This window comes from Ananas comosus, linkage group 1 (assembly GCF_001540865.1).
Source record: "Ananas comosus cultivar F153 linkage group 1, ASM154086v1, whole genome shotgun sequence".
Lineage (NCBI taxonomy): Eukaryota > Viridiplantae > Streptophyta > Magnoliopsida > Poales > Bromeliaceae > Ananas > Ananas comosus.
In genome coordinates, this window is record NC_033621.1 from 3191454 (window position 1) to 3216697 (window position 25244).

Below are 25244 nucleotides of genomic sequence, written 5' to 3' on the forward strand. Positions count from 1 at the left end.
GAGACCTGCCTTGCCTCCCGCCCCACTTTCTTGACGGGATAAAATATATATTCAATAACCTGCCCACCTAAAAATTCGTTTCGACACTCATTTTGAGCTCGCCCTCTAATCCTTATTTTTAAATTTTTTATTCAAGTACAAATTAAATAATATTAATTTTTTATTGTTATAATAAAAATTAAAAAAAACCATAAAAGCAATTACCTTTTAAAGCACATTTAATTTCAAAATAGCTAATATTTAAAATTCAAATAATATTCTTAAAAATTTAAAAATTATCTTATAATTTAAATATTATTCGGACAAATTTAGGATAGAATTTGGTACGCAGATTTGGGACGAATTGCGGGTAAATTAATATTTTCACGATCTCCTACCGCAAATCTATTTCAAGTCATAAAATTGTCATTTTAAATTAATTACCCAACCTTTTAAAATTTTGCTGTTACTACTCAACATATCAATTTTCTTTAATTTAAGTCATGTGGTGGCCATTCAGATACAAAATTAAAGATAATTAATAAATTTATAGGTACATAAATTACATAAAATGGACTAATTAAACCTGCTAGAGAGAGAGAAAAAAAAAAAAAAAGCATTCAATTTTGAAGTTAGATAATCACTAGTCGGCTCAAATCTATCAAAAAGTTAAATAGTAAAATCGAAATTTTTAAAGATTAGATGGCCAGATCTAAAAGGGCAATATTTTTACCTAAATTTTAGGTTTATATAATTCTCCACAGGTTACAAAATAAGGAGTGTTCCTAATTTGTATGCAAAAAGTTTGCAGGTACAATGGATCGTAATGTAGCCAAAAAGAAGGAAAAAGAGTGGCAGCGAGATTCAGCATCAAACAAAGCTGCTAAACAGAGGAATGACGAGAGAAAACCCAACAAATGAAATAAAAAGCACTTTCTCAGGATCTGCAGGTCCGATAGATCTCCGCTCGCATCAAGTCGATCGGGCCGTGGTCGAGCGTGTAGCGTTCGGGACCGAGATAGATACCGGTCTTCTCCAGAAGATTCAATCCTTCGTCTCTACCGTATCTTGACGAGTATAGCTTCAAGTATTCAATGTCCTGCAGACCATCAACCAAAAGGAGAAAGTAAAAAACCTAAGTAGCCAATCAAAATGGAAAGCCACAATAAATCTTACATTGTAATATCTTAAGGGAACTGCACAATAAGTCATCCATCGAGACATCGAGATTTTATTTAGATGAATAGTTATGGATAAACAGGCGCGCGCTTACGGGATAGTAGTACTGCAGTGAATAGTACACAGACGACATACTGTATTTCAATGGAGGTTTCATCAATGGACGACTTACGGTGCCTCGATGATGTTAATTTATCATTGGGATGGGCTTGTGTTCTTTGATACAATATTCTGCACGCATGATTGAGCTCAATCTATTGGCAACAGAGTAAAACTAAAACAACAAGAGGATTTTATCGTGGCTATTGTTAAATTATATAAAACAATTGTTTTTCTCCAATAGTCTAAGCTGTTAGAGTACGGTATTTTTAATATTTACATTCAGCACTCGTCCTCACGTTTGGGCTCGAAGCTTTTTAACAAGCCAAAGGCATAAACTTAATTTAATAAAAGAAAATTAAATAACAATAGGAACCTAAGGAGACTCGAACTCATAATCTCCTACTCTGACACTATGAAAGCGTGGAGAAAAGAGCATGCCGCTAGTATTTATAAACGATGTAGAGTAGTCATGTGACTCAATTAATAATATATCATAATACATAAAGTATATATACTCTAAGAGCTATATTACCTGCATGCCACTGAGAAGCCGTTCCAGCCGAGCTGAAGCAACTGGTTCATGTGATGAAGAAAAAACTTCACCAGGATAGAACAGCACTCCATCACCAGGGGGAAGACCTCGTCGGAATCTTATCTGCATTGTTCGTGAAAAATGTTTACAGATTTCAACCATCTCCTACTAATTTACTATAGGATAGAAGTATGAATCATGTCAACTGAAGGAAACATCGAGATAGGCACAGTGGATTAAACAAATTGGACGGGTGGAAGAAAGGCATGTGCTTTGACCACTCAGACACATTTTATCTGGCTCAACCAGCTTGAAAAATTATTAACCCAATCAACTAAAGGGCACCCTAGAAATTGTGGAACTTTTGAGACTAAGCTGATTGCTTGATCACTACCGATTTCAGACACCAATTAGGTGTTATGACCGAAAGAAACTTTGATGACGAGTCTTAGAGCAATATACGTAAACTCTAAAAGGGTCATTCATTGATACTGCGCATGCAACTGAGCTAAATACTTGTTTACAAGCATTACGTTATAGTGTTTACCGCTATTATCTATTATTATTAGGTTTCCACAAAGCATCCATTAGGGGAGGCGAGGTTGGGAGATGCTAAAGAGAAGGACAAAGGAAAAATTTCGGAAGAACAAGATATCATAATGACAAAATTTAAATACTGGATAGTACCTCAGCACTAGGCACTGTGGCCTTCTCATAACAGTTAGCACCCCAATAAAGAAAACCTGTACCGCCTTCCTTCCAGACTCTCCACATCACTGCACGGTGTTGCGTGCCACGCATCCCGAGATGCCAATTTGGGTGGGGATCAGATGGACCCAAGCAAACGTAAGTCCACCATTCCTACACTTGGAAAAGGAGACTTCAGGAAAACACAAAATTAAAAGCATGAAAGCATAAAATAATGAGAATAGACAAACTAGTAATAACCATAGGTAAACCTGACTAAACATGAAAAAGGTGTTATATAAGAAAAATGAAACACTGCCTAACTAGTGTGTGACAGTTTAAACAAACTATACTCTTTACTCTTTAGTCTTAACTTCAAGAAAAGAGCACATGATCTAGCATAATTGGTGTGACTTACGACAGCAATGCATAATTCATAATAATTTTCCAAATATGAATGTTGTAAAAAACAGGAAATCCAACATATAAATTCATTTACAAAGGGTATTAGCCCAAAAGATAGGATAGTATTGTCAAACAATCACAAGCCAATGAAAGCAAATGCAAACTTTCCACTAGATTCACAATCTGTTGGAGCATTCAAGGTATCCATTAATGGTGCAATTGAGGAAAATTCAATCCAGTTCAGTGAAACAACAGGTTGGTCATAGATGGATCCAGACATGCTTCTAGAACGCAATGGTCATACGTGCTTGGTTATCTGGGAATTATAAAATATGTGATGTCAAAGTCACTCAGTTCATCAGAAAAGATACATCAACCCTTTTTCCATCAATATGAACACAATGGTAGGCTCACACTATTTCAACTTTCCGAAAGAAAATATGTCAATAAGAATTTTCTGGAAGGCGTAAATGAAAACAACTATGAGCATGCAATAACAAAAAGGAAAAAAAAAAACCTTCATTATCAGTAAGTATGCAGTGTGGTTTTAATTATATCCTCGTCTACCCTTTTTCCCTTTCTTTTTCTTTCTCTCTCTCTCTCTCTCTCTTTTTTCTCTAGTGTGCTGGAGAGAGGAGGTGGGGATTCTGCTTTGCAAGACTAGATCCTAACTTGGCAATCGGAACCAAATCCTGGCAGTGCAAATTCAGCAATATGGCAATCGCAATTAATACAACAATCATAAACATTTATCATTGCTTCCTACTAAATACTTTGGAGTTCTCTTATATGCACTCAACATAAATAGAACATGCTATGCCTTGATGGTTTGAGAGCCACTAAATCTACCAAAGTTGGTAAATATGTGTTTGAGTTAGACGAGTCATAACAAATCTTGCATATTACTCGTAATAGAAAGAGCCTACTTACGTATTGCATGCTAGGTAACATAACCACTACAATGAGCTTCTTGGAGCAGGTGCTACAAGCATGTGATAGGCCTATACCAAAAATATGATAAAAGTCTCAAGGTCTCGAGAATGATGATAAAATATCAAATTGGCATTGCCAAGTATCAAGATAAATTACAGTTGACACCTGAAAACAAACCATATTGTTGACAATTCATTAAATGAAAAGAAATCAGATTTCCCAACTTACTTCACCGTTATCTGGCTGAAGTTCAGCAACAATATCTCCCACTAAGTCCTCTCTAGTTCCAAGAACCCACTCACTGTACAAAGAATAGCAATATATCATTTGTGATATGATAAACAGTAGTAACTACAAGGATTAACATACTGTGCACAACATTTAAGTTGTTCAGCTATAAAATCAATTTTCATATCCGCATGCAGATTTAAAGCTATACTGCTTATAATAGAGGGAGATTTGTTAGAGGTTTTATTCCAAAATTGCCAACTTTTTTCAATTCTGATATCACTCCTCTCCAGATAATCTCATCCATTAACTATATAATCTATCACTTAAAAACCATAGATTTCAAAGTTCTAGTTTTAAAATAATTTTAATGAATTAATTTTCAAAAATTGGACCTAATCTAATGGATGGCAAAAAATGCATCTGTCGAATTACATTCCAAAAATACCCTTGTAAGACTAAGCCTGAAACATTATCGGCAAATAAATTTTTCTTGATTATAGAAACTAACAATTCCTGGTTTTTTACTCATGAGTGGAATTCGTGCTGTGTGTGTGTATATCCGTTGTATATCCGTTGCTTCCCCTCCACTCCCTTCCGTTCCCCATTTTTGTCACATGAGCCCAATGCACCGTACACCACAATCAACAATTTTATTATAGAATCATAAATTCAATTTTTTTAAAATTTAATTTATGACATATTTTATGTCATTGGGATGACAAACTATTTAAAAGTATGGATGTAAAACAAAATTTAAATTCAAAAAATTCTCTCTATCCGTTGCTGCTTCCCCTCCCCTCCCTTCTGTTCCCCGTTATTGTCCCATAAGCCTAGTGCACCGTACACAACAATCAACAATTTTCTTATAGAATCTTAAATAAAAATTTTAATTTTAATTTATTGATATATTTTATGCCATTTGGATGACATACTGTTAAAAAGTATGAATTTAAAATAAAATTGAAGTTAAAAAATTATAAAACTTATTTGTGTTTTCTTAGATGTGTGTGACATGCATTGCATGTCCACTTAGCTAGTACAGCTAAAGTATTGCATTCCATTTTCAACAGATTTGTACAGCATAGGCCAAAATACAAAGTTTCAGCTGATTCCTACATATGAAAAGTAATGTCAGACCTTGATCAGGTTTCTATTTGAAAGAACAGATATAAATAAATGCCCAAAAATAATTTGATCTTTAAGACATTAGTTAGATAGTTTTTTTATCAAGATTAAAACTCAAGAATAAAGGTTGAAAGTTCATAATACGACAAATAGTTAGTTAACTTTGGTTCAAGTTCCAAGGGTTCAGATTACTTCAGACATCCAATTGCTCAGGTTCAGGTCATTTCGCATTTTGGGTACGCAGGTTCAGGGTTTCTCATGCTGTTTCTGATTCGATTGAGTCTCGGGTTTGGCTCGAGTTTCAGTTAAGGCTCGGTTTTTTGACCACTTTCCAATTCTACTCGTCGTTTACTACCTGTATTGGCATTCTATAGAAGAGACCAGTGGGTAAGACAGCAAATTTGCTCTTCCCCTAACAAAATCTTATCTATGCATATTAGCGCCCTTTTTATGTTACCTAGAGCTTATCTATTTATCATGTGGTGAGTTCAACTTAATGCTGATTTGATTTGAGTGGTCTTCATGATCGTCACAATAGGTCATCTACGATTGCAGCAACCAAAATATCAAATGAAAACCCTAGTGCTGTCGTGATATAGAGTACTTTTTGTCAAGTCCCAGAAGAAATGTAGCTAATAACGAGATAAGAAATTTTGATGAAGCAAAATTTTTTGGGAGGAGCAAAGGAATAAGAAGTATACCTTGTACAGAATATTTGAGTATGTGGTCGAAGAATGTTTGGAACTTTGACAAAGGCCTCAAAAGTGTTCGGAGCAAGATCTGCACCACTTGGACCTACATGAAGAGCCATCGCAAGTAAAGAAATATTATCAATAGGTAGAGTATGCCAATACTTGTTAGGGATTTACTACTAATAACTAGGCACAAAGAATTGTACAAACCAATTCTGCCTATAAGGACATGAAACGAGGAGGTCCTATCTAATACTTAAAGGGACCACCATTCAACTCAATAAGCATAACTTTCTTACTTTCTAAACTACATCACTCCATGAACATCAATCCTACAATTAGTTGATATCTGCCAACATGATGAATGGCATCAGAAAAGAAAACAACAAGATGTAAATTTATTCTCTTCATTGCAAGTTTTCAGTAGTAGCAATTAAATGAAAAGATTATGAAAAGTTATGATGGGCCTTTTCTTTATGGAGGACATTAAGTAAGATAGAGTTGATGAGAACACTGATATTCATGTTGCCAAACCCAATTAGTTAGGACTCTAATTTCTACTTTAGTGGTAATTATAGTATTGAGAGTAGTACGAGGGGCATGCTTTTAAATAAGATTTCTTCAGTTTTTTTCCTCTGAAAAATATGTTAGAGGAAGTAGGTTGCCACAGCAGTTGCAGATAAGCTGTATAAAATATTTACCACTGTAATAAGTTGTTAGAACACGAGCATCAGGTGCATAAGCCCGTATCTCACTAGACATGCTACGGATCAAATCATACTGCTCCAAATTCACTGGCTGAAAATTCAAGAATATGTATTAGCTAATCATCAAGAAAGTCGGCAATTGCTTGATGTAACAGCACTGCATATGCTAGCATACAATGCCACAAGGCAAAGCCATAAAAGAGAGATAGCTAGGGTAAGAGTTTAAAAGCAAACAAAGCAACATCTCCTCAACCAAAAAAACAAAAGAGTAGCAAAATCATCTCACTGTTTTAACTTGCCTCAATTAATTATATTCTGTGAAATCAAGCTAACCACCGACAGAGCATAATAGACAAAATAATGAATTTTCGAATAGCATTTATATACCTCATCCCACAAATAAAAATAAGCTTTTCTCCAATGATCCTTTGACTTCAATATCTCAACCTCCTTTTGCAGGGCAACCTTTGCACTGTCAGTGCTGTTGCATGTGAAAGTGCAAATTTTTACATCATAAAACCAACCTACAGACGATAGAAGAAATAACGAAGAGGAGGCATACCATGAAAGTATAGGTGTGTATGGTACAGCATACGCTGCTAATCTTGGATCCGAATAATATTCATCAGCTCTTGGATGATCAGCTGAAAAGGCAAACGAAACAAAAAAAAAAGAAAAGAGAAATATTTTATGCATAGTACAGCAACCAAGTTGTGTGAAGATAAACAAAAATGTGAATACGGAAAAGGAGACTTCTATATAACTGAAATGTTCGTTCAGCATAAAAGCAGAACCTGGCCAAGGGCAAGTATACGCCAAAATTCTCATGCTATCACCCCATCTACAAAAAAAAGGGCTAATTCTGTACTGCAGAAGCCACTTAAAGTGATGGTCTAATGCATCATACCAGCCTTCACTACCATGCTCCAGACAAAAGCGATCCTCTATCACAGTTTCAGATATCTGAATTAGAGTTAAAGGGAAAACTGTTTCCTCTGAGGCTCCGAATTGTGAATTCTCATCAGTTATTGGGCATGCTGAAGTCCTGATAGTATCATTATGACATCCAATGTACTTTACAAGCACATCGTGGGATTGTACTCTCTGATAGAGGCTTAATGCCATATCCCTGTAGTTGATATTTTTTTTTTTTAGAACTTTCCAGAAAGAGACTCCACTATGTTTAATAATCTGGAATGTAAAGATAAATGACTGCTTAGAGAAAGGCATCATCACAGAAAGATATGAAATATAAAAATGCACATTGAAGAACTCAAACAAGTTTACTCTTACATGTAGCTGTGTTTAGTGACTCACAAGTTACAATAAAACAAAGAAAAATACTATTGAAAGAAAAGTGACTTCATAGCTGATAATCAGCATAGAGTCTTCAATAGGAACTCTCAAATGGTTTAGGTATGAAATATATACTTACAGATTAATCATAGCGTGCATAAAAGCAGTAGAAGCAACCACTTATTTGACTGTATATACAGATATAGGCTCTTTTCCATCCAGCATCAACCATTTCCACATACTGCTTGGGTATATCTAATGAGCACATGAGGATGACTCCTATTAGCATGCATTTTAGAAAGATAAAAGCGGCTTAAGCATGAAGATGCTTAGGTACTTTTGACACAAATACTGCATGTGTCCTTGTAAGTTGTATTCTGATAATTTATCATTTGCAATTAAAATATTTTTCCTGATTAAGTTACTACAAACTTTGGCATGGGCATTACTGTGTTTCAATATCGTACAAGAAATTAAATTAGGCCTCAAAAAGTTCTCGTTCTTCGTATTGTTAAATTTCTGCAACATCAGTTTTCACTACTTACATGAACCACAATGCAACCACCTTCTGCAAAGGAAATATGCAAGTGATAGGCCACTTGTTTATATTTGCTGCTTCAGAACATTGACTAGTATAGCACAGAGAGGGAAACTAAGACAAACGAGAAAGTTGAGAACTCAGCACCCTAGGAATATTCAATGCGACAATGAAAAAGAATGCAAATATCAAATATCATAATACTTGCACTGGAAATAACCATCTCCAGCACGAAAAAGAGTTCATATCACAGGATACACCAAATACAGCAGGAAGCGATGGGGTCAGCGGAAGAGTGAAATCCCAGACGGTGACAGTAAATTTTAAACGAACTGAAATATTGGTGAAAATATCCTCATCCATCATGTCTCCTGAGCCATTATCTTCCTGAAACTCCTGAAATGTCGGTAGCAAAAGTATCCTCCTCAATGCATCTCTAGCAGATTTAGCTCTTTCAACCTAAACATGATAAAAGGAAATCACAAGGCTTTTCTATAAAACTGGATCAAGAATAAACATTTAAGTAACAGCAAAAGCACCACTTCCTCCGGTGGCTTTCCATCTACAGGTTCAACGACATCAAGGCAATTTTTTAATTCTCTGTACAGTTGATACTTATCAGCTTTAGCTAGAGATAGCTCTGACAATCTGCAATTAATTTTAAAAAGAAAACTAATTCACTAACTATAGAAGGTAAAATAATTCAAAAACAAGTTCAAAAATTAAATAAGCTACAATGCAGCTACAAAGAAAAGGCAGACAGGGTAGACAATCACTCTGCATCTGTCTTCACGGCAGTAATAAAAATCTGACCCTCATATTGTCCAGGAGGTTGTCCACAAGGAACATCTACTGAGACCCAAATGGATGTTGTTTCGCTGTACAGAGGAAAAGAAAAAACAAATAATTGACAGAAAGACAAAAAGGACAGCCAAACAACAAGTATCACCTAGAATGGATATTATAAAGGTAAAAACAAAGACCTTAGCTGAACTTTGACAAATCTGATTTTACAGCCTAGCTTTGCTATGCTTTTGAAATGGGTAACTGAACTTTAAGTCCTCAAAAGATTTGACTTTTAGATAAAATTGTATGAAGATCCCTTGACTATAGACCGTTTTTGGAAGGGCAACTAACTTCATATTTTTCTTCTCAACTCTTTAGTTGTTTAATTTGAGAAATTTTCCTTAATCGAGTTGGAGATTCGTTAATATTGACAGCTCTGTCATCCATTAAAAATATATGAAATTTGCAGTTCCATCAGTTGAAAAAACATTTTAAACAATTAAATTTGATAGAACCATTGATACGTTTAACAAAACCCCCAATTTAAAATATTGAAAATAACTTAAGTAAAAACAAACCGGAAGTTAGTGGGTGTCAATAGAAAGAAAAATACTTGACTGTTCTCGTTCAAAATGTCCTATAGTTCTTTACGTTTCTCCTTTTACTTCCTAACCTAAGCATATTTCTAACATTTTTGTTACAACATTCATCAAGTAACAGAATTTCCTACAAATTATGAAATATTCAACCAAAAATGTTACAAATACAGTTAAGCTTAGTAGCAAAATCAAAAACTCTCAAATGAGGTGCCATTTCGAAAACACTAAAAGGTTTTGTAGTAAAACCAAAATATTTGAAGTTTGGGTAACAATTGCAAAATGTACTATAGTTCAAGTAAGGAATGTACATTTTTACCTACTATAAAACACCCTTCAGATCATTTAGTTCAAACATTACCCAGGAAATAGATTTATTTGAGGGGCTGGTAGATCAAGAGGCACAAGAGCATCAGGAACACCTAAGATAGGTACCACACGTCGCAAAGTTACAGATTCCCCGACCCGCAACCTACCATGGGACATATCGTCAAAATAATTTAGTTAGATTGGTTCGAGAACAGTAGAGGAAGAAGACCTTGTCTAAAATAGGAAAAAAGATCAAACCTGTCCCCTGAGGAAGAGCACAGGTCAGTACTTTGAACCTGCACAGTTCCTGCAATACCTGAACTGGCCCAAGAAACCTTTGGACGCAAAGCAATCTGAACACTTTCCCTCTCATTTCTTGCCGCCAACAGAGATATCTTTCATCCAAAAAACATTCTCAGATATGATACAAAGCAAGGGAGAGTGTTGGTGCATGTTCATGTGCGTGCATGTTTCAAAAAGGAAGTATCAAATAGATCATGTTTGAAAGAAGAAGAATCAGTAAGTTTAGATCAATGTCCACCATTCAAATAAGGTTAAACTATAGTCCAAATTATGCACATTAAATTGAAACTGATGAACTGTGTTATGGCGGATGGATACTTTAGAAGGCTTCCTAAATGAGTTGGTATTGTATAGTTGCTGCAACTAAATTCTTTATACAAAATATAAATCTGATTATGAGTTGTAAAGTACTACATGATATATGATAAAAGCATAATAATGTAGAGAGAAGTATTTGCATTAATGAACAGGAAAAGGGAAATAGAGTTATTTTACAAGAATTATAATCACAAATCGTGTCATTATTGCTTCCAACTACCAATATGGTTGTCACATATGGCTTGATGTCAGCAAAAAGTACCAAACAGAAAGTCATTAACGTAATTTCATAAAACTGTACAAGGAAAACAATGTCAAAGGAAGAATTATGGACAAACAAGTATGCTATTAAGAAAGGTTTTACTCTTCTAAATTACTGTTAGGTTGAGATCAGGATGGCCCGTTGTTTCAGGTTGATATCAACCCTAGCCCAAATTAATGTCAGGTTGAGATTTCCTGAGATAACCCAACACAACTTTTAAAATGAACGAGCCAAACGAATTGACAAAGTTGGGTCAGTTAGTTCAGGGTTGAACCCAACCCATGTTGCAGCACCATATGAATGAACGATTTTCAACAATCTTAAAAGAATAAAGATAGATGTTGAAGAACAGCAGAAAAGGCACTGACCAGATAAAATAATAATCTAATATTCAGCTAGTAAGCAGTAAGAATACTCAAGAGATAACTTGGAAGTGCCTACTAGTATTCACACATCCAATTTTTCAAGTAACAGAAGATTTGTGATAGTGAAGGAATGAGAAACAAGAAAAAAGAGCGAAACAAAAACTTACAGACTCCAAAGTTCGCGGCATTTCTTGCTGCCCAACGTTAGCTGTGCTTGGCATACACCACACATGCACTAGATCTGCTGATGGAATCTTTGTAGGGTCAACTACACTGCCGGTGAATAGATTTGAACCTTGCAAGCCGCCATCAACCCAACCATAACCAGTCCCACCTCCAGCAACACCTTCAACAGGAGGCACAACAAAGTTTTCCGCATTCCCTCCTGTGTTTGTTAAGAGTGGAATGTTTAACCTACTTGTATAAACAAAACCTCCTACATAGCTTGCAAAGGCACCGTAAGGGGGGGGAGGGAATACACAATCACATGTACGTGCATTTAGATAAAATGTGGAGAGTATCATCACGAAAGTTCCACAGAGTTTGTTTTATTTTTTTATTTTTGGATAGAGAAAAGAAAAGCAACAAATGGAAAGTCTCAACCACAGTTTTTCAAGTAAGCATGAATGTTTCATTTTCAATCACAATGCCGTTGACCAATCTTCTATCCAAACTACCATGATTTTGCACGGCATGTGTATCCTGGCAATTCGGCAGTTAGAAGCACAAAGAATTTAATCCGCGAGCCANATGCCGTTGACCAATCTTCTATCCAAACTACCATGATTTTGCACGGCATGTGTATCCTGGCAATTCGGCAGTTAGAAGCACAAAGAATTTAATCCACAAGTAAGACACTAAACTGTAAGCTATCCACGCTGAAAGCGTGCAATGTGAGTCGAGAAGAGCATCTACAAGTACCAAGTGCCATGAAGCGCCAAGTATACATAAATGTCAAAAAAGAACATAAATTTACACTTTGTTTGGTACCACTCCCCTTTCTTTATTTTTTAAACAAAATTTCTATATAAAAGAGTATAGAAGTGGATCGAAAAATTGCTTGTTATCCTTTCATCCAAGCTTAATTTTTTGGAAACACCAAAAAAAAGGAATTTTTTAAAAAAAAAATTTGCCTTCTTTCTATTTATTTTTTGAAGAAATCGTCGTTCCTGCAAGCTAACAAACAGTAACAAGAATTGAAAAGTCCACCCGCCGACATATCCAATCATATAGATTTTGTACTAGAAAAAGGAGCAACGATACCGAACAAGGCCTTAGGCTTACGCCTTACACAGAAGCAAATTAACCTACAAACCAACATCTTTTTATTTTTTCAGATTAAAACGAAAAAAAAAAGGGGTAAACACAGAGCATCTATCAAAGATTTCACAATCGAGCAATTTAACAGATTAAAAACCAACAATTAGCGAAGGAACTAAACTAGCACAAGCAATTGATTCATGAACAACTTCATGGAGAGATATAAACATCTAGGGTAAATTTAGATGCGATTAAACTCATTCTCATATTCGGGATCGCGTTCACGAGAGAGAGAGAGAGAGAGAGAGAGAGAGAGAGAGAGAGAGGGAGAGGGAGAGGGAAAGGGGAGGGAGTGACCTGTGGATGCGCTCGTGGGAGCGGGAGCTTCGGCCATTGGTGGAGTCGTTGAGATGGCGACGGGGAATAGAGGGAGGGGTTGAAGAAGAAGAAGAAGAAGAAGAAGAAGAAAGGGGAAAGTGGGAGGAGTTGCGAACGGTGCGCAAACGGAGGTGCCGGACTTCGGCGTGAGAATTGTGGGTGTGGGATTTAAAAAGGGCTTTTTTATAAAATCACCCTCCAAAAATTCAAAATTGGTAAAATAACTCTGTCAAAATTTTATTCGTAAAATTAACCCTCATTTCGCCACGTGGGCGCTACGTCAGGATTTCTTACAAAGACGATGAATTATTTACCGTCTTTATAATATTTGTTGTGAAGACGGTGAATGATTCATCGCCTTCTGAAGGCGATGAACCATTCACCGCCTTCAATGCAAAATCTCCCTTTCCCTCTTTCCACCCTTGCAAGTCCGTCATTCCTGTGCCCTCGAGAAGACGGAGAATGATTCAAACACGAGCTGAATTTTTCAGCTCGTTTAATAAACGAGCCGAACACGAGCTGGGGTCAGCTCGCTCGTGTTCGGCTCGATAACAGCTTGAATACATATATTTTATATTTATATAATTTATTTAATTTATATTTTTATACATAAATGAATAATTATATATAATATATATTTTTATTATTTTATTTTAGCAAAATAAAAATATAAATACGAGCTTTATTATAAAAAGACTCATTTATATGTAAAATTTCAACTATTAGATCAAAGTCTAATAGATAAGATTTGATAAATTTATTTTTTATATATATTTAATCTAATTTTTTTTAATTTATTGTTCGTTGGCCAACTCATGAGCCAGCTCGTGTTCGGCTCGTTAATAAACGAGTCGAACACTTCTCCCGCCTTATGAAGACTTTGAACGATCCACCGTCTTATCAAGGACACCATATCCTGGGTTTGGAAAAATTTGCGCATCAGAATATAGATTTGTACTAAAGACGGTGAATAGTTTACCGCCTTATGAAGGCGGTGAACGATTCACCGTCTTTTTGAGGAATCCCTGGAGGCAGTGAACGATTCACAGTCTTTTCGAGTAATTCCTGACGTGACGCCCACGTGGTGAAAGGAGGTTAGTTTTACAAATAAAATTTTGTTATGGTTATTTTGCCAAATTTAAATTTCTGAAGGATCATTTTATAAAAAAAACCCTTTAAAAAAAGAAAGTGCTTTTTTGGGAAGCGCCGTTAGGAATTGGGAATTTTCTTAAAACAAAATTAATTGTTTATATAATTTTAAAAATTTTTTGACTTTTTAATTTATTTTTAATTTATCCTTCTTAGAAGGCTAATAGTAAAAATATTTTTTCTACGTTCCAATTTGTTTCACTAACTTTTCTTATTTGTCCTTCAGTTAGGAGTATAAAAAGTATTTTAATTTTTAGTCTTTTTAAATATATTCTTCTATCATCACCAATATTTTTTTTTTGCCCTTAGGGCGCGTTTGGTTCAAGTTATATAATGTTACAGAGTATTTCAATATATTCAGGTAACATGGATTTTTAAATGAGATTACTACTGATACTGCATTAGTGTGTTTGGTTTAATACAGTAATATAATACTGGATTGCAGTGTTTATAGAGTTACTATGTTTGGTTCTCTCTATAAAATTTAGTAATCTAAACAATAAAGTATAGTCTATTCCAAAATTGCCCGTAGTCATATTTCATAATTTTTTTTTACTGTTTACAAACAATAATTTTTTTACCAAATTTTATTTTAAATAATTTAATCTTTTAAATTTTAAATTTTAAATTTTAACAAAAATATAAATTTAATATTTTAATTTAAAATAAAAAATATGAAATTTCTAAATTTAAAATCTAAAATTTAAATATAAATATATATAAAATAAAAAATTAAAATCTAAATTAAAAAATCAGAATTTAAAATACAAATTTGTATTTTAAAATTTAAAATTTAAAATTTAAAATCTCAGAAATTAGAAATTTAAAAATTAAAATTTCAAATTTCAAACTTATAATTTAAAATGTAAAATTTTAATTTTAATTTAAACTTTATACTTTAAAATTTAAAATTTAAAATTTAAATTTGAAATTTAAAGATTTAAAATTTAGAATTTAAAATTTTAAATTAGAAAATTAAAAATTAAAAATTAAAAGTTGACAATTCAAAATTTTAAGTTAAATTTTTAAAAATAACGTATTGAAAGGGTTTCGAGAGTTAGAGGGTAAAATTGTCATTTTACATAATATGTAGTATTACTGGTTTTCAGTAATGCAAGATACACGATCCCCCTCTCGTTAATATTTTCGGTGAATCTTGCTCGATTTGTAATGCTACATTAACGACTAGATTACATAGCGGATGAACCAAACACAGTAATCCTGACAGGATTGCCTGTAATCTTGTCAGGATAACTCGAACCAAACGCACCCTTAAGTTAAAGGCAAAAGAGATATTTTAATTTTTTTTAACTCTGGTAAAAATTTAACTCATGTTTAATTCAAGTTAACTTAACGGGTGGCAACTATATAGGTAGTTTTGAAATAACGAAGGAACATATGAGGGGTATATTGAAAAGAAAAAAAAAAAAGAGTAGTGATAAATGAAATATTTTCGAAGTTTTGAAAAGTATATAGACAATTATCCCCAAAAAAATATATTACTATATTCTGAGTCCGGCTATAATATTGATATAATACTATTAATAGCACCAGGCATTTGATGCTTGTAAGTTTCTCACCATTACATCTCTTCATCTAAGGGCCGAAAACTTAATGGTACTAATGACTTAGTGCTATTAATAGTATTTTAGCCGAGATCACTACATTCTTTTAATAGGCTTAAGTTTTGATTGTAACGGCAGAAAATTATGTTACTTATGATTAAAAAGCATAATGATTAAATTACGATAAGTAATGTTGTTTCAAGCACTTCGTAATGAATCAATTATAGCAAAATTTCAACATCCCGCTAGAAAGCGAAAAAACATATCATGTGTATTCTTGTCCGATCATTGTTTTGTCTAGCAGCGTTAGATGATTCTGAATATTAAATAAACTGTTAATGACATACATATTATTTTTAAAGTGTATTCTATATTAATCATGTAACATTCTGTATATTATGAGCGTCAATACATTAATGGTATAGAAATGCACCATTCTTAGAGAGTGTGGTTTCCACGATAATAATTGTGAGATTTGAGCTAACATATATAGTGTTATACGATAAGATAGTCCCGCCCCATAGTCGGGTCGACTAAGTTTTAATATAAGCACTTTTGCTTTCGATAATAATAACTTTTAGTAGAACACTCAGCAAAGAAAAGATTTTAAGCTTATGCTACAACTAAAAATGGAGAATAAAATTTTGAGCCTTCTAAATAAAAGTTCTAATCTAGTGCTTGTGATTTTAGTACCTAAAAAAAATAATGGCAGTATATTTATATGGTGTTGCTCCTAATTATTTAAATGAATATTATCACAATACATCCTACCTATAATATGCCAATTGGCTCTATATAAAGTAAATTTTTTCTGACAAATATTTTCACTGCAACGAAATCAAAACTTGCAAATTACAGCATGCGATTTTGAGCTTCAAAATCACATTTTTGCCTCCCTCTGCATTAGAGTTTTTAATTATCACTCGCTTTATTACGAACCACTATAATTGAAAATAGAAATGAGAGCAAAACCAAACAACTTGAGTACCAATTTTTTTTTTTCTTTTTTTGATGAAAGTGGATGTTTCAGTCATTCTAAAATTATAATGATAGAATTAATTTTAGCTTCGTCTTTACAAAATAAAAGAAAAAAATTTATTGTGGTGTAACACATTTTATGTCGATGCTATATAATTTTTTTTTTTTTGAATTTCATTTAAACATCCTACTATCACTATTCATTCCTAAAGACCTTTTTCTTCTTCACTGACTATCCGTAGAGCAAGTGGCAAAGGATTTGGTGTTTGGTACTCGAGACCCAAGTTCGAATCTTAGTTTGATTCACATTTCTAGCTAAGTTTATTTCTAAATGAAATAAACGAAACGGGTAGCGTGCTACCTATCTCTCAAAAAAAAGACCTTTTTCTTCCAACTCCATTGAATTCGAAATTAGATTAGGTTTTTGACTGGTTGAGGATTACATTTTTGTCAAAAATTAATGGAAAACCAAATCCAACCAAAATGCTAATATTTTTTTGGCTCAAGTTTGGAGGAAAAGCTGTAGCACTCAAATAGTTTGACGTCCGATGGAAAAAAAAAAAAAAAAATTGATTAAGAATATAAAAGATCACATGCTATAGTAATAATAATTGAACTTAAGCATTTTGAGGGAGTGGATTTGGTCCTAGAATACTCAGTCAACGAAGCTGAATATCAGATAAAAGTGTCGGCTAAATATTATGCTGGACAAAGTGCTATATCGCGGATTTTGTAGGAGCCTCCTTTTGAACCTGCCCACCTCTAAAATCTCATCGTGTGATAATTTTGGTTTATGTGTGTAATTGTAATTTTGATCTACATGTATGACTGCACTTAGGGGCTGTTTGGTTGCACGCATTTGCAACTGCAGTGCAGTTGCAAATGCATGCAGCCTCAATTCCTTTGTTTGGTTTAGTGTAGTTGAGTTCAACTGCCGCAGTTCCAACTACACAAGAAGGTCCAAATGCTGCAGTTGGAACTACATCCAAATTGGCCGTAGTTCCAACTGCAGCAGTTGGTGAGGGATAGGATCACCCACAAATTAACAATAATAAATAAATAAATAAATAGCTAAATAAATAAATAATATATGTATATAGGTAAATAAAAATACTTGTAAATAAACTCATACTAATAAAATTTTTTAGACAATACAAGCTTTGTGCAAAAAATTAAATTTTTTAAATTTATTTTATTTAAAATATAAATATAGTTTTTTTAAAAAAAATTTATAGAATGTGATCGTGTATGTTAATTTAATAAGTTTTAATTAATTATAATTATTAAATTTGATAAAAAAAAAAGAGAGAATCGTTTAAATTTTAAAGTTTGATTTACATATTAAAATTAAATAAATTAAAAATTTTAAATGTGTCGATTAATAAGTTGAAGAATATTATATATATCTACTTATTTATTTATAAATAGTAAATTTAAATGATTAATAAACTTATACAATTATTTTATGTTTAGTGAAGGTAATCTCACCACTCTATCTGAAAAGGTGACAAAATTCACAAATACAACTATCAGCTTCATATTACCAAACAGAAGAAATGTAACTACAGCAGTTGCAACTGCGTAAAACCAAACAGACTAAGTGTAGTTACAACTGCAGCATTTGTAACTGCATGTATTTTCAACTACACTGTTTCTACAACTACATTCAACCAAACAGCCCCTTAAGCATGACGTCTACACCACGAATTGGGTGAGAGTCATCTCTTGAATACGTAGGAGACACCTCTAGAATATTATATCGTCTGATAATTTTGGTCTATGTGTCTGAGAATATTATATCGTCTGATTTATGTATAAATAATAAATAAATTAATAAATAAAAATGATATAATTATATTTTTAGATAATTAATATTTAATTTAAAACAACTAAATTATTTTTATACATAAATTATAATAATACAACAATAACATTATAAAGTAAAAAAATATATTAATACTTGATTAATCAATCATATTTTAATTATACAAACTAAATAAAAAAATAATTAAAACTTAACTAATCAATTTTTATCATATCTTAAATATTCCAACTGAATAAAAAAATAATTAATACCATAATTAAACATATTTAAATATAATTATCTTTATCTAGTATATTATTTTATTATTTTTTCTTCGTCATTTTCACCGTAATTGGCCAAAGCCAATTACGTCGTTTTGGGTTAACTCAAGTTTCGATCGTAACTCAAATTTTACGGTGAATCAAACTAAAGAAGTGATCAGTTATGACGTAAACGACTTCTCCGCTGTCCACTCCCATCTCACTTCCATCGGAACAAATATATAATTAGGTGGTGTTTGGGGGGCTAATCTCACCCCAATTTAATTTTTAAATTTAAATTTATAATTTAATTTTTTAAATTTAAATTTAAATTTTATATTTTAAGAATTTATAATCTTAATTAATATTTGTAATTTTAAATTATTATTTTAAATTTTTAAATTTAAAATTTGATATTTTTAAATTTAAATTTAATCTTAAATTTAAAATTTAGAACTTTAAACTTTTGAATTTGAGATTTAAAAATTTTTTATTTAGTTTTTTTTTATTTTTAAAATTATATATTTAAATTTAAAATTTTAAATATAAATATTAAAAAAATTAAATTCAAATCTAAGGGGCAATATTTTTATTTTTTATTTATAACTGCCGACTATTTTTCTTATTCCATCTTATCTATCCAAACGTCATTTTTTTTATTTTCGAAACAACTCAATTTTCATCCAAATATAAAATTAATCTATTACAAGCTTACACCTAAATTTATATCTATTTTTAAAATAAGTAGTTCTTACTTACTCCTGAACCAAACGAAGCCTTAATAATTGGTTTCAATTCAGCAAAGCTGAATTACCACTACTGGAACTCATAGAAGGGAAACGTGTGCATACATAAAACAATAAAAATAAAAAATAAGCATGACCATACAAAAGCCCATTAAAATTTCATTCATCAAATAGTATTTCCGCAAAAGCTATAATCCATCATCTAATAAAAAATCAAAGTCTTAAATTATCTCAAATAATTGTACAATTTTACGGGCGCAATTAAATTCTATAATTATCCACAAATTTGCCAACATAATTCGTATTCTATCGCCAAATAATTGCAAGAATCTAATTATTCAATATCCTCGAATAAATAGATAATAACACTCTCCCTTTCTCTTTCTTTTTCTCTGCTACTGAACTAAATTACACATGCCCGGGTGCAGCACACACCACAGTGGCTGGATCGGCTCGGCCCGGATCCCCCTCTGCACCATCCGGTGCCGCCACTCGTTCAGCCGGTCGGTCGCCTCGGCGTACCTCTTCTTCCCGGTCTCGTCGCGGTTCCCCGACCACAGGGCCTCCGCCATCGCCGCCGCCCGCGGCCATAGCCGGCCGTCCAGCACCGTCCCGTCGGCCTGCTCCGACCACAAAGCCACCTCCCCGCCCAGCACGCGCCCGGCCTCCTCGTCGGTCAGCCCGTGCAGTATGTCGTAGTCGTAAATCCGCTGCCACGTCTTGAATGGCGCGCACCACGACCCGCCGTTGCCCCCCGCGTAGTTGAACGGGTGCCCTGGCTCGTCGCTGTCCTGCCAGTCGTACCGGCTGTCGTTTCCGACCCACCCGCCGTGCCCGCAGTCCAGGTAGTAGAACTCCCACGACGACACGATCACGCGATACCTGTTGAATTTACGAAATTTTAAAACCTCGTTCTAGTTAAGAACTAGACTTGAATACTATCAGTAGAACGGAACCCTCCATGCGGCTGTTCGATAATAAAACATCCAAATCGACGATCGGCTTTATTAGATATGATATAAGCTATTGAAAGTATCAAAAACCAATTTGTTATGATTTGCCAACATCATTTCCTTACAGAACAAATAGCCTACTTATAGACCAAATAGTCCCAAAATGAGCTGCTGAGAAAAAAATCATAAAAATAATAATACAAAAACTTAAATTTTATATTAAAGGGTATAAATAGTTTAAAAAAATATATTCTATCAAAACTTTACTGGATTTAAATTGTTCTACATCTTTAAATTTACAAATACATAGCAACGGTTTAAAATTGTTAATTTTGAAACTTGCTAATCATCACTGGTCAAACAATGTCGAAAAAAAATAAAAAATTTTAATTTTTAAATATTTCCAATAGTGTAAATCATGTATAATAGAATTGATCGTTGATGCCGATGTTCTATCATAAAAAATAACTCGCTTGTACAGAACGCTCCGTACTACCAATAACATACAAACCGTACTTTATACTTTTGAAAAATAATAATTATTTCACATAATTTCAGAAGAGCCGCGACAAGTCTTTCGGATAGTATACAAGCCAGACTCTTCCAATTTATGCTTTTAAAAAATAACAATTAGTTCACATATAATTTTGGGGCAGATGATTCCAAGTCTTAATTCTTTCAGAATCCTAGTATAATTTCAGAAAGGAAAATAATTATACAAGAACCTCTGAACTACCACACATTTTACAAGGTTTTTTTAAACTATTAATTGGCAACTATATAGACATCAAATAATCTTCCAATTTATTTTACCAAATAAATAAATAAAATAAATGTAAATTTTGAAGAATCAAATGACCTTAATAAGCTATAATTAACTGAAAAAAAGTTTCATAAAAGTTAGGATTGGATAGTTGGTTTTCTTTCAATATTTACATTTATTTTATTTATTTATTTGGTAAAATAAATTGGAAGATTATTTGATGTCTATATAGTTGCCAATTAATAGTTTAAAAAAACCTTGTAAANATTTTGAAGAATCAAATGACCTTAATAAGCTATAATTAACTGAAAAAAAGTTTCATAAAAGTTAGGATTGGATAGTTGGTTTTCTTTCAATATTTTTAAAGCTCACTTATCGTAAACTTATCAAAATATCTCGAGCTCATGTAGAAGTGTTAAAAATAATCGAATATTAAGTTACCGTTACCGTTATCCACCGATATCTGAGTTTTTAGAGAAAGACGGTTGTTTCATATTACCCTGCGGCCGTGAGCCGCTTCGTGTTCGTGGGCCCGTTGTTCCACGTCTGCAGCACGGTGGTCTCCGGCGGCAGCGCGGCGGCCCCGACCTTGATGTTCGGGCCGAGGAGCACGTCCTCCCAGTACACGACGGTGCGGTTGAGCGTGTCAGCGATGAACGGCCGGGTGGCGTTGACGAAGATCTCCAGCAGCTGGTCGTGGGTCCCCCCCGCGGCGATGAAGCGCCGCACCGCCGGGTCGTCGTCCCAGCACGCGGCATTGACCTCGTCGGCCCCGGCGTGGATGTAGGGGTCCGGGAACAAGGCGGCGACGTCGCGGAACACGTTGCGGACGACGCGGTACGTCTCCGGGTTCAGCGGGTTCAGCTGGCCCGTGCCGGGCTCAGCCGCCAGCGGCGGCCCGCCCGGCGGCAACCAGAACTTGTTGGCGCAAGTCACGATGTCCGGATACGCCCCGGCCCACGACCCCGTGTGCCCTTCAGTTGTTCGTTACAAACACAGCAAAAAAGAATAAATTACAGAGACACTATAAGCAAAAATTTTGAACTAAAAAGCATTATTATTATTATTATTATTTTTTTGAGAAAATAGGTAGCAAGCTACCTGCTTCATTCATAAAGCGGGATGAATTCAGCGTACATAGTGGAGACAACTACGGTCTTCGAGAAAGAAAAGGTACAAAAAAAGAACGAGATAATAAAAGAAAGGAATAAAAAGTAACTAGTAATAAGTAAGCAGTAATAAGAGAGGTAAGGAGAGAGAGGTGTAACAAGGGTGATGGAGATCGCTCAATGAAGTAAGGTCCAGTCACTCATCAAAAGTTTGACGAATGAAGTAAGGTCCAGTCGCTCATTATTATTATTATTATTATTATTATTATTATAAGGTTAGTAATATTATATTTTTATGAGTATAGATTTTTTTTATATTTATAAACTTTTGACTGTTGGATAAAAAAAATGTACGGTTAGTATAATAGTAGTCTCCAATTGATTTTTTAAAATTCGGTGAGTGATTGGTTGTGAATAGTATAATCTAAAGGATTGAAAAGATTAAAACGATAGATTTAATGGCAGAAAATTTATGAGTACAAAAATTTCTATTATGATAAGTGTGTAATAGCCAAACTCATTATTATAAATAATTTATTTAATTGTATCATTTAGCTATAAAGTAGTGAGATAACTTGCAATTCGAAACAAAAAAATAATAATTATTTAAAAGGTGGATTAAGCAGAAACTGTGGCGTATATGGATGCACTTTAATCTCCTATATAGGGCTTTTTTTGCAAATAGCCCCAGACAAAATTTTATTTTAAAATTGGCCCTATTAAAAATTTGCAAAAATTATCCTGCCCCTACCACGCAAGCGCCACGTCAGCGCCACGCGGGCAGGGCTGGGGCCAGGTGTTTAAGTTGAACACAGTGAACCATTCACCGTGTTTGAACACGGTGAATGATTCACAGTGTCCAATACAAATATTCCTACTTAGCCAAAAAATGACTAAGTCGAGTTAGTTGTATTGGACACGGTGAACCATTCACCGTGTCTAATACAATTATATAGAACTTAGCCATTTTTTGGCTAAGGCTGTATTAGTATTGGACACGGTGAACAACTAACTCAACTTAGCCAGTTTTTGGCTAAGTGGGGATATTTGTATTGGACATGGTGAACCATTCACCATGCCCGCCGGCGTGGCGCTGACGTGGCACTTGCGTAGCAGGGGCAGAGCCATTTTTGTAGATAAATTTTTAACAGGGCCAATTTTAAAAAAAATTTTATCAGGGGGCTATTTGCAAAAAAAGCCCCCTATATACGGTTGAGTCTCTTTCTATTATAGTTTTAAAAGCAGCATTTCAACGCTAATATACCTACTACAATACAATTACTAAAAAGACTACATATAATTCAGATTTAGATTTTTTTTTCTCAATTTAACTTTTTTAAAAATTATAAGTTATCAAATCATCTGTAAAAAATTTATTTGACCAGCGCGAAGAACAATCGAAAGGGGTTGTTCGGTTTCCTTGCAAAAGCGCAAAAGTTTAGTTTTTAGTTCATAGGTTTTGTTTCTGGATTCAAAATTTAGAAAATGAAAGTACTATTGTTTTTACAATTTTTCCCAGGTTCTAGAAAATTATTAGACACTGGAATATTTCTGTGAGGAAATCTAACAAACACTCACTAAGCGTCCTAATGGATCAGGAGAGAGAGATGGGTTTACCGGGGGCGTCGATCTCGGGGACGACGCGGACGGCGAAGGAGAGGGCGAAGCGGAGGACGCGGCGGACGTCGCGGGGGGAGTAGGTGGCGGGGAAGGGGGTGGGGTAGGCGCCGCGGCGGGCGAGGTTGGGCTCGGAGGGGAGGGAGAGGGGGAAGGCCTGGGCGTCGGAGAGGTGCCAGTGGAGGACGTTCAGCTTGTTGTGCGCCATGGCGCGCACCGTGCGCATCACGTCGCACACCGGGTAGTAGCTCCGCGCCGCGTCCAGCACCACCCCGCGGTGCGGGTGCAGCGGCGCGTCCCGGATCTCCACCCCGGCCGGGACGACGACGGCGCCGTCGCCGGCGCCGGAGCCGGGNGGACGGCGGTGGCGAGCTGGGAGAGGGTCTCGAGGCCGCGGATGGCGCCCCACGGGGTGGCGGCGGAGAGGTTGGCGGAGAGGTTGGCGGCGCCATGGGTGGGGATGGGGAGGGAGAGGAGGTAGGACTCGTTGGCGCCGGGGTGGAGAGGGGCGGAGAGGGAGGAGACGGAGAGGAGGAGGAGGGAGAGGGGAGCGGGGGAGATTGGGGGCGTCGGGGGAGGGAGGAGGGGGACGTGGCGCTCGCGGAGGAGGAGGCGGTGGTAGCGGTAGAGGGCGCGGCGGAGAGGGGGGTGGAGGTGGATGGGGAAGAGGGGGAAGATGCGGAAGGAAGGGGAGAGGGAGAGGGAGAGGTAGGAGGAATTAGGGTTAGGGTTAGGGTTTGGGAGCCAGGAAATGGAGGTGGGTTTGGGCCAAACGTTGATGGGAGGATGGGGAGTGGAGTGGATTAAGGATGGTGTAATAATGGCGATTATGACGAGGAGGAGGATGAGGGAGGAGGTGGTCATTGTATATTTGTATTGTTTATTTGGTGGGTTTTGGGAGGAAGTTTGGGAAAGTTTATAAAAGGGTAATAAAAAGGGGCTTTTTTTCAATTTAGCCTCCGGATAAATTTTATTTTAAAAATAGTCCTGTCAAAATTTAATTTGTAAAAATGGCTCTGGTCTTGCCACACAGGCGCCACGTCAGCGCCATGCGGGCAGGACTGGAGCCAGTGTATTAAGTTGAACACGGTGAACCATTCACCGTGTTCAAACACGACGAATCATTCACCGTGTTTCATATTTATATTCATTTTCTTCTTTTTTAGGGATGTTAACTGATTGGGTTTGGATCGGATTTTTAAAAACCCGAAATCAAATTCGAAAATCAAATTAAAATCAGAACACGAATCCAAGTCGGGCGAGTTTTAAAAATCCATACTTATATCCATATATTAAAGTTAAATGGATATGGATTTT

At 35.1% G+C, this 25244-nt stretch overlaps 3 protein-coding genes across 3 annotated transcripts; all 3 read right to left on the reverse strand.

Moving 5' to 3' along the window:
- On the reverse strand, positions 693-13123 carry LOC109714309. Its single transcript, XM_020238886.1, has 16 exons — positions 12963-13123; positions 11513-11730; positions 10356-10492; positions 10150-10260; positions 9183-9284; positions 8946-9054; positions 8665-8865; positions 7367-7535; positions 7135-7216; positions 6960-7053; positions 6567-6663; positions 5875-5968; positions 4046-4118; positions 2480-2653; positions 1793-1915; positions 693-1078 (listed from the first exon to the last, which is right to left on the reverse strand). The coding sequence occupies exons 1-16, from the start codon at positions 12997-12999 to the stop codon at positions 917-919; spliced, it is 1983 nt and encodes a 660-aa protein (XP_020094475.1). The 5' UTR covers positions 13000-13123; the 3' UTR covers positions 693-916.
- Positions 19637-24269, reverse strand: LOC109718452 (beta-hexosaminidase 2-like; the record flags this gene model as incomplete). The annotated part of the gene is given in 3 exon segments (XM_020244702.1): positions 19637-20367; positions 21701-22175; positions 23928-24269. Coding segments are annotated over 3 exon segments (1188 nt in total). The 3' UTR covers positions 19637-19880.
- On the reverse strand, positions 24276-24841 carry LOC109716309 (beta-hexosaminidase 2-like; the record flags this gene model as incomplete). The annotated part of the gene is made up of 1 exon (XM_020241668.1): positions 24276-24841. A coding segment is annotated over exon 1 (516 nt), but the record flags the coding sequence as incomplete, so codon positions are not given.

Coding starts and splice junctions, on each gene's coding strand:
- LOC109714309 (XM_020238886.1), bottom strand. CDS start 12,999: ATGGCCGAAGCTCCCGCTCCCACGAGCGCATCCACAG. Junction 7,054..7,134: donor TACACACCTATACTTTCATG/GTATGCCTCCTC, acceptor CACATGCAACAG/CACTGACAGTGCAAAGGTTG. Junction 5,969..6,566: donor TCTAACAACTTATTACAGTG/GTAAATATTTTA, acceptor CTCTTCATGTAG/GTCCAAGTGGTGCAGATCTT.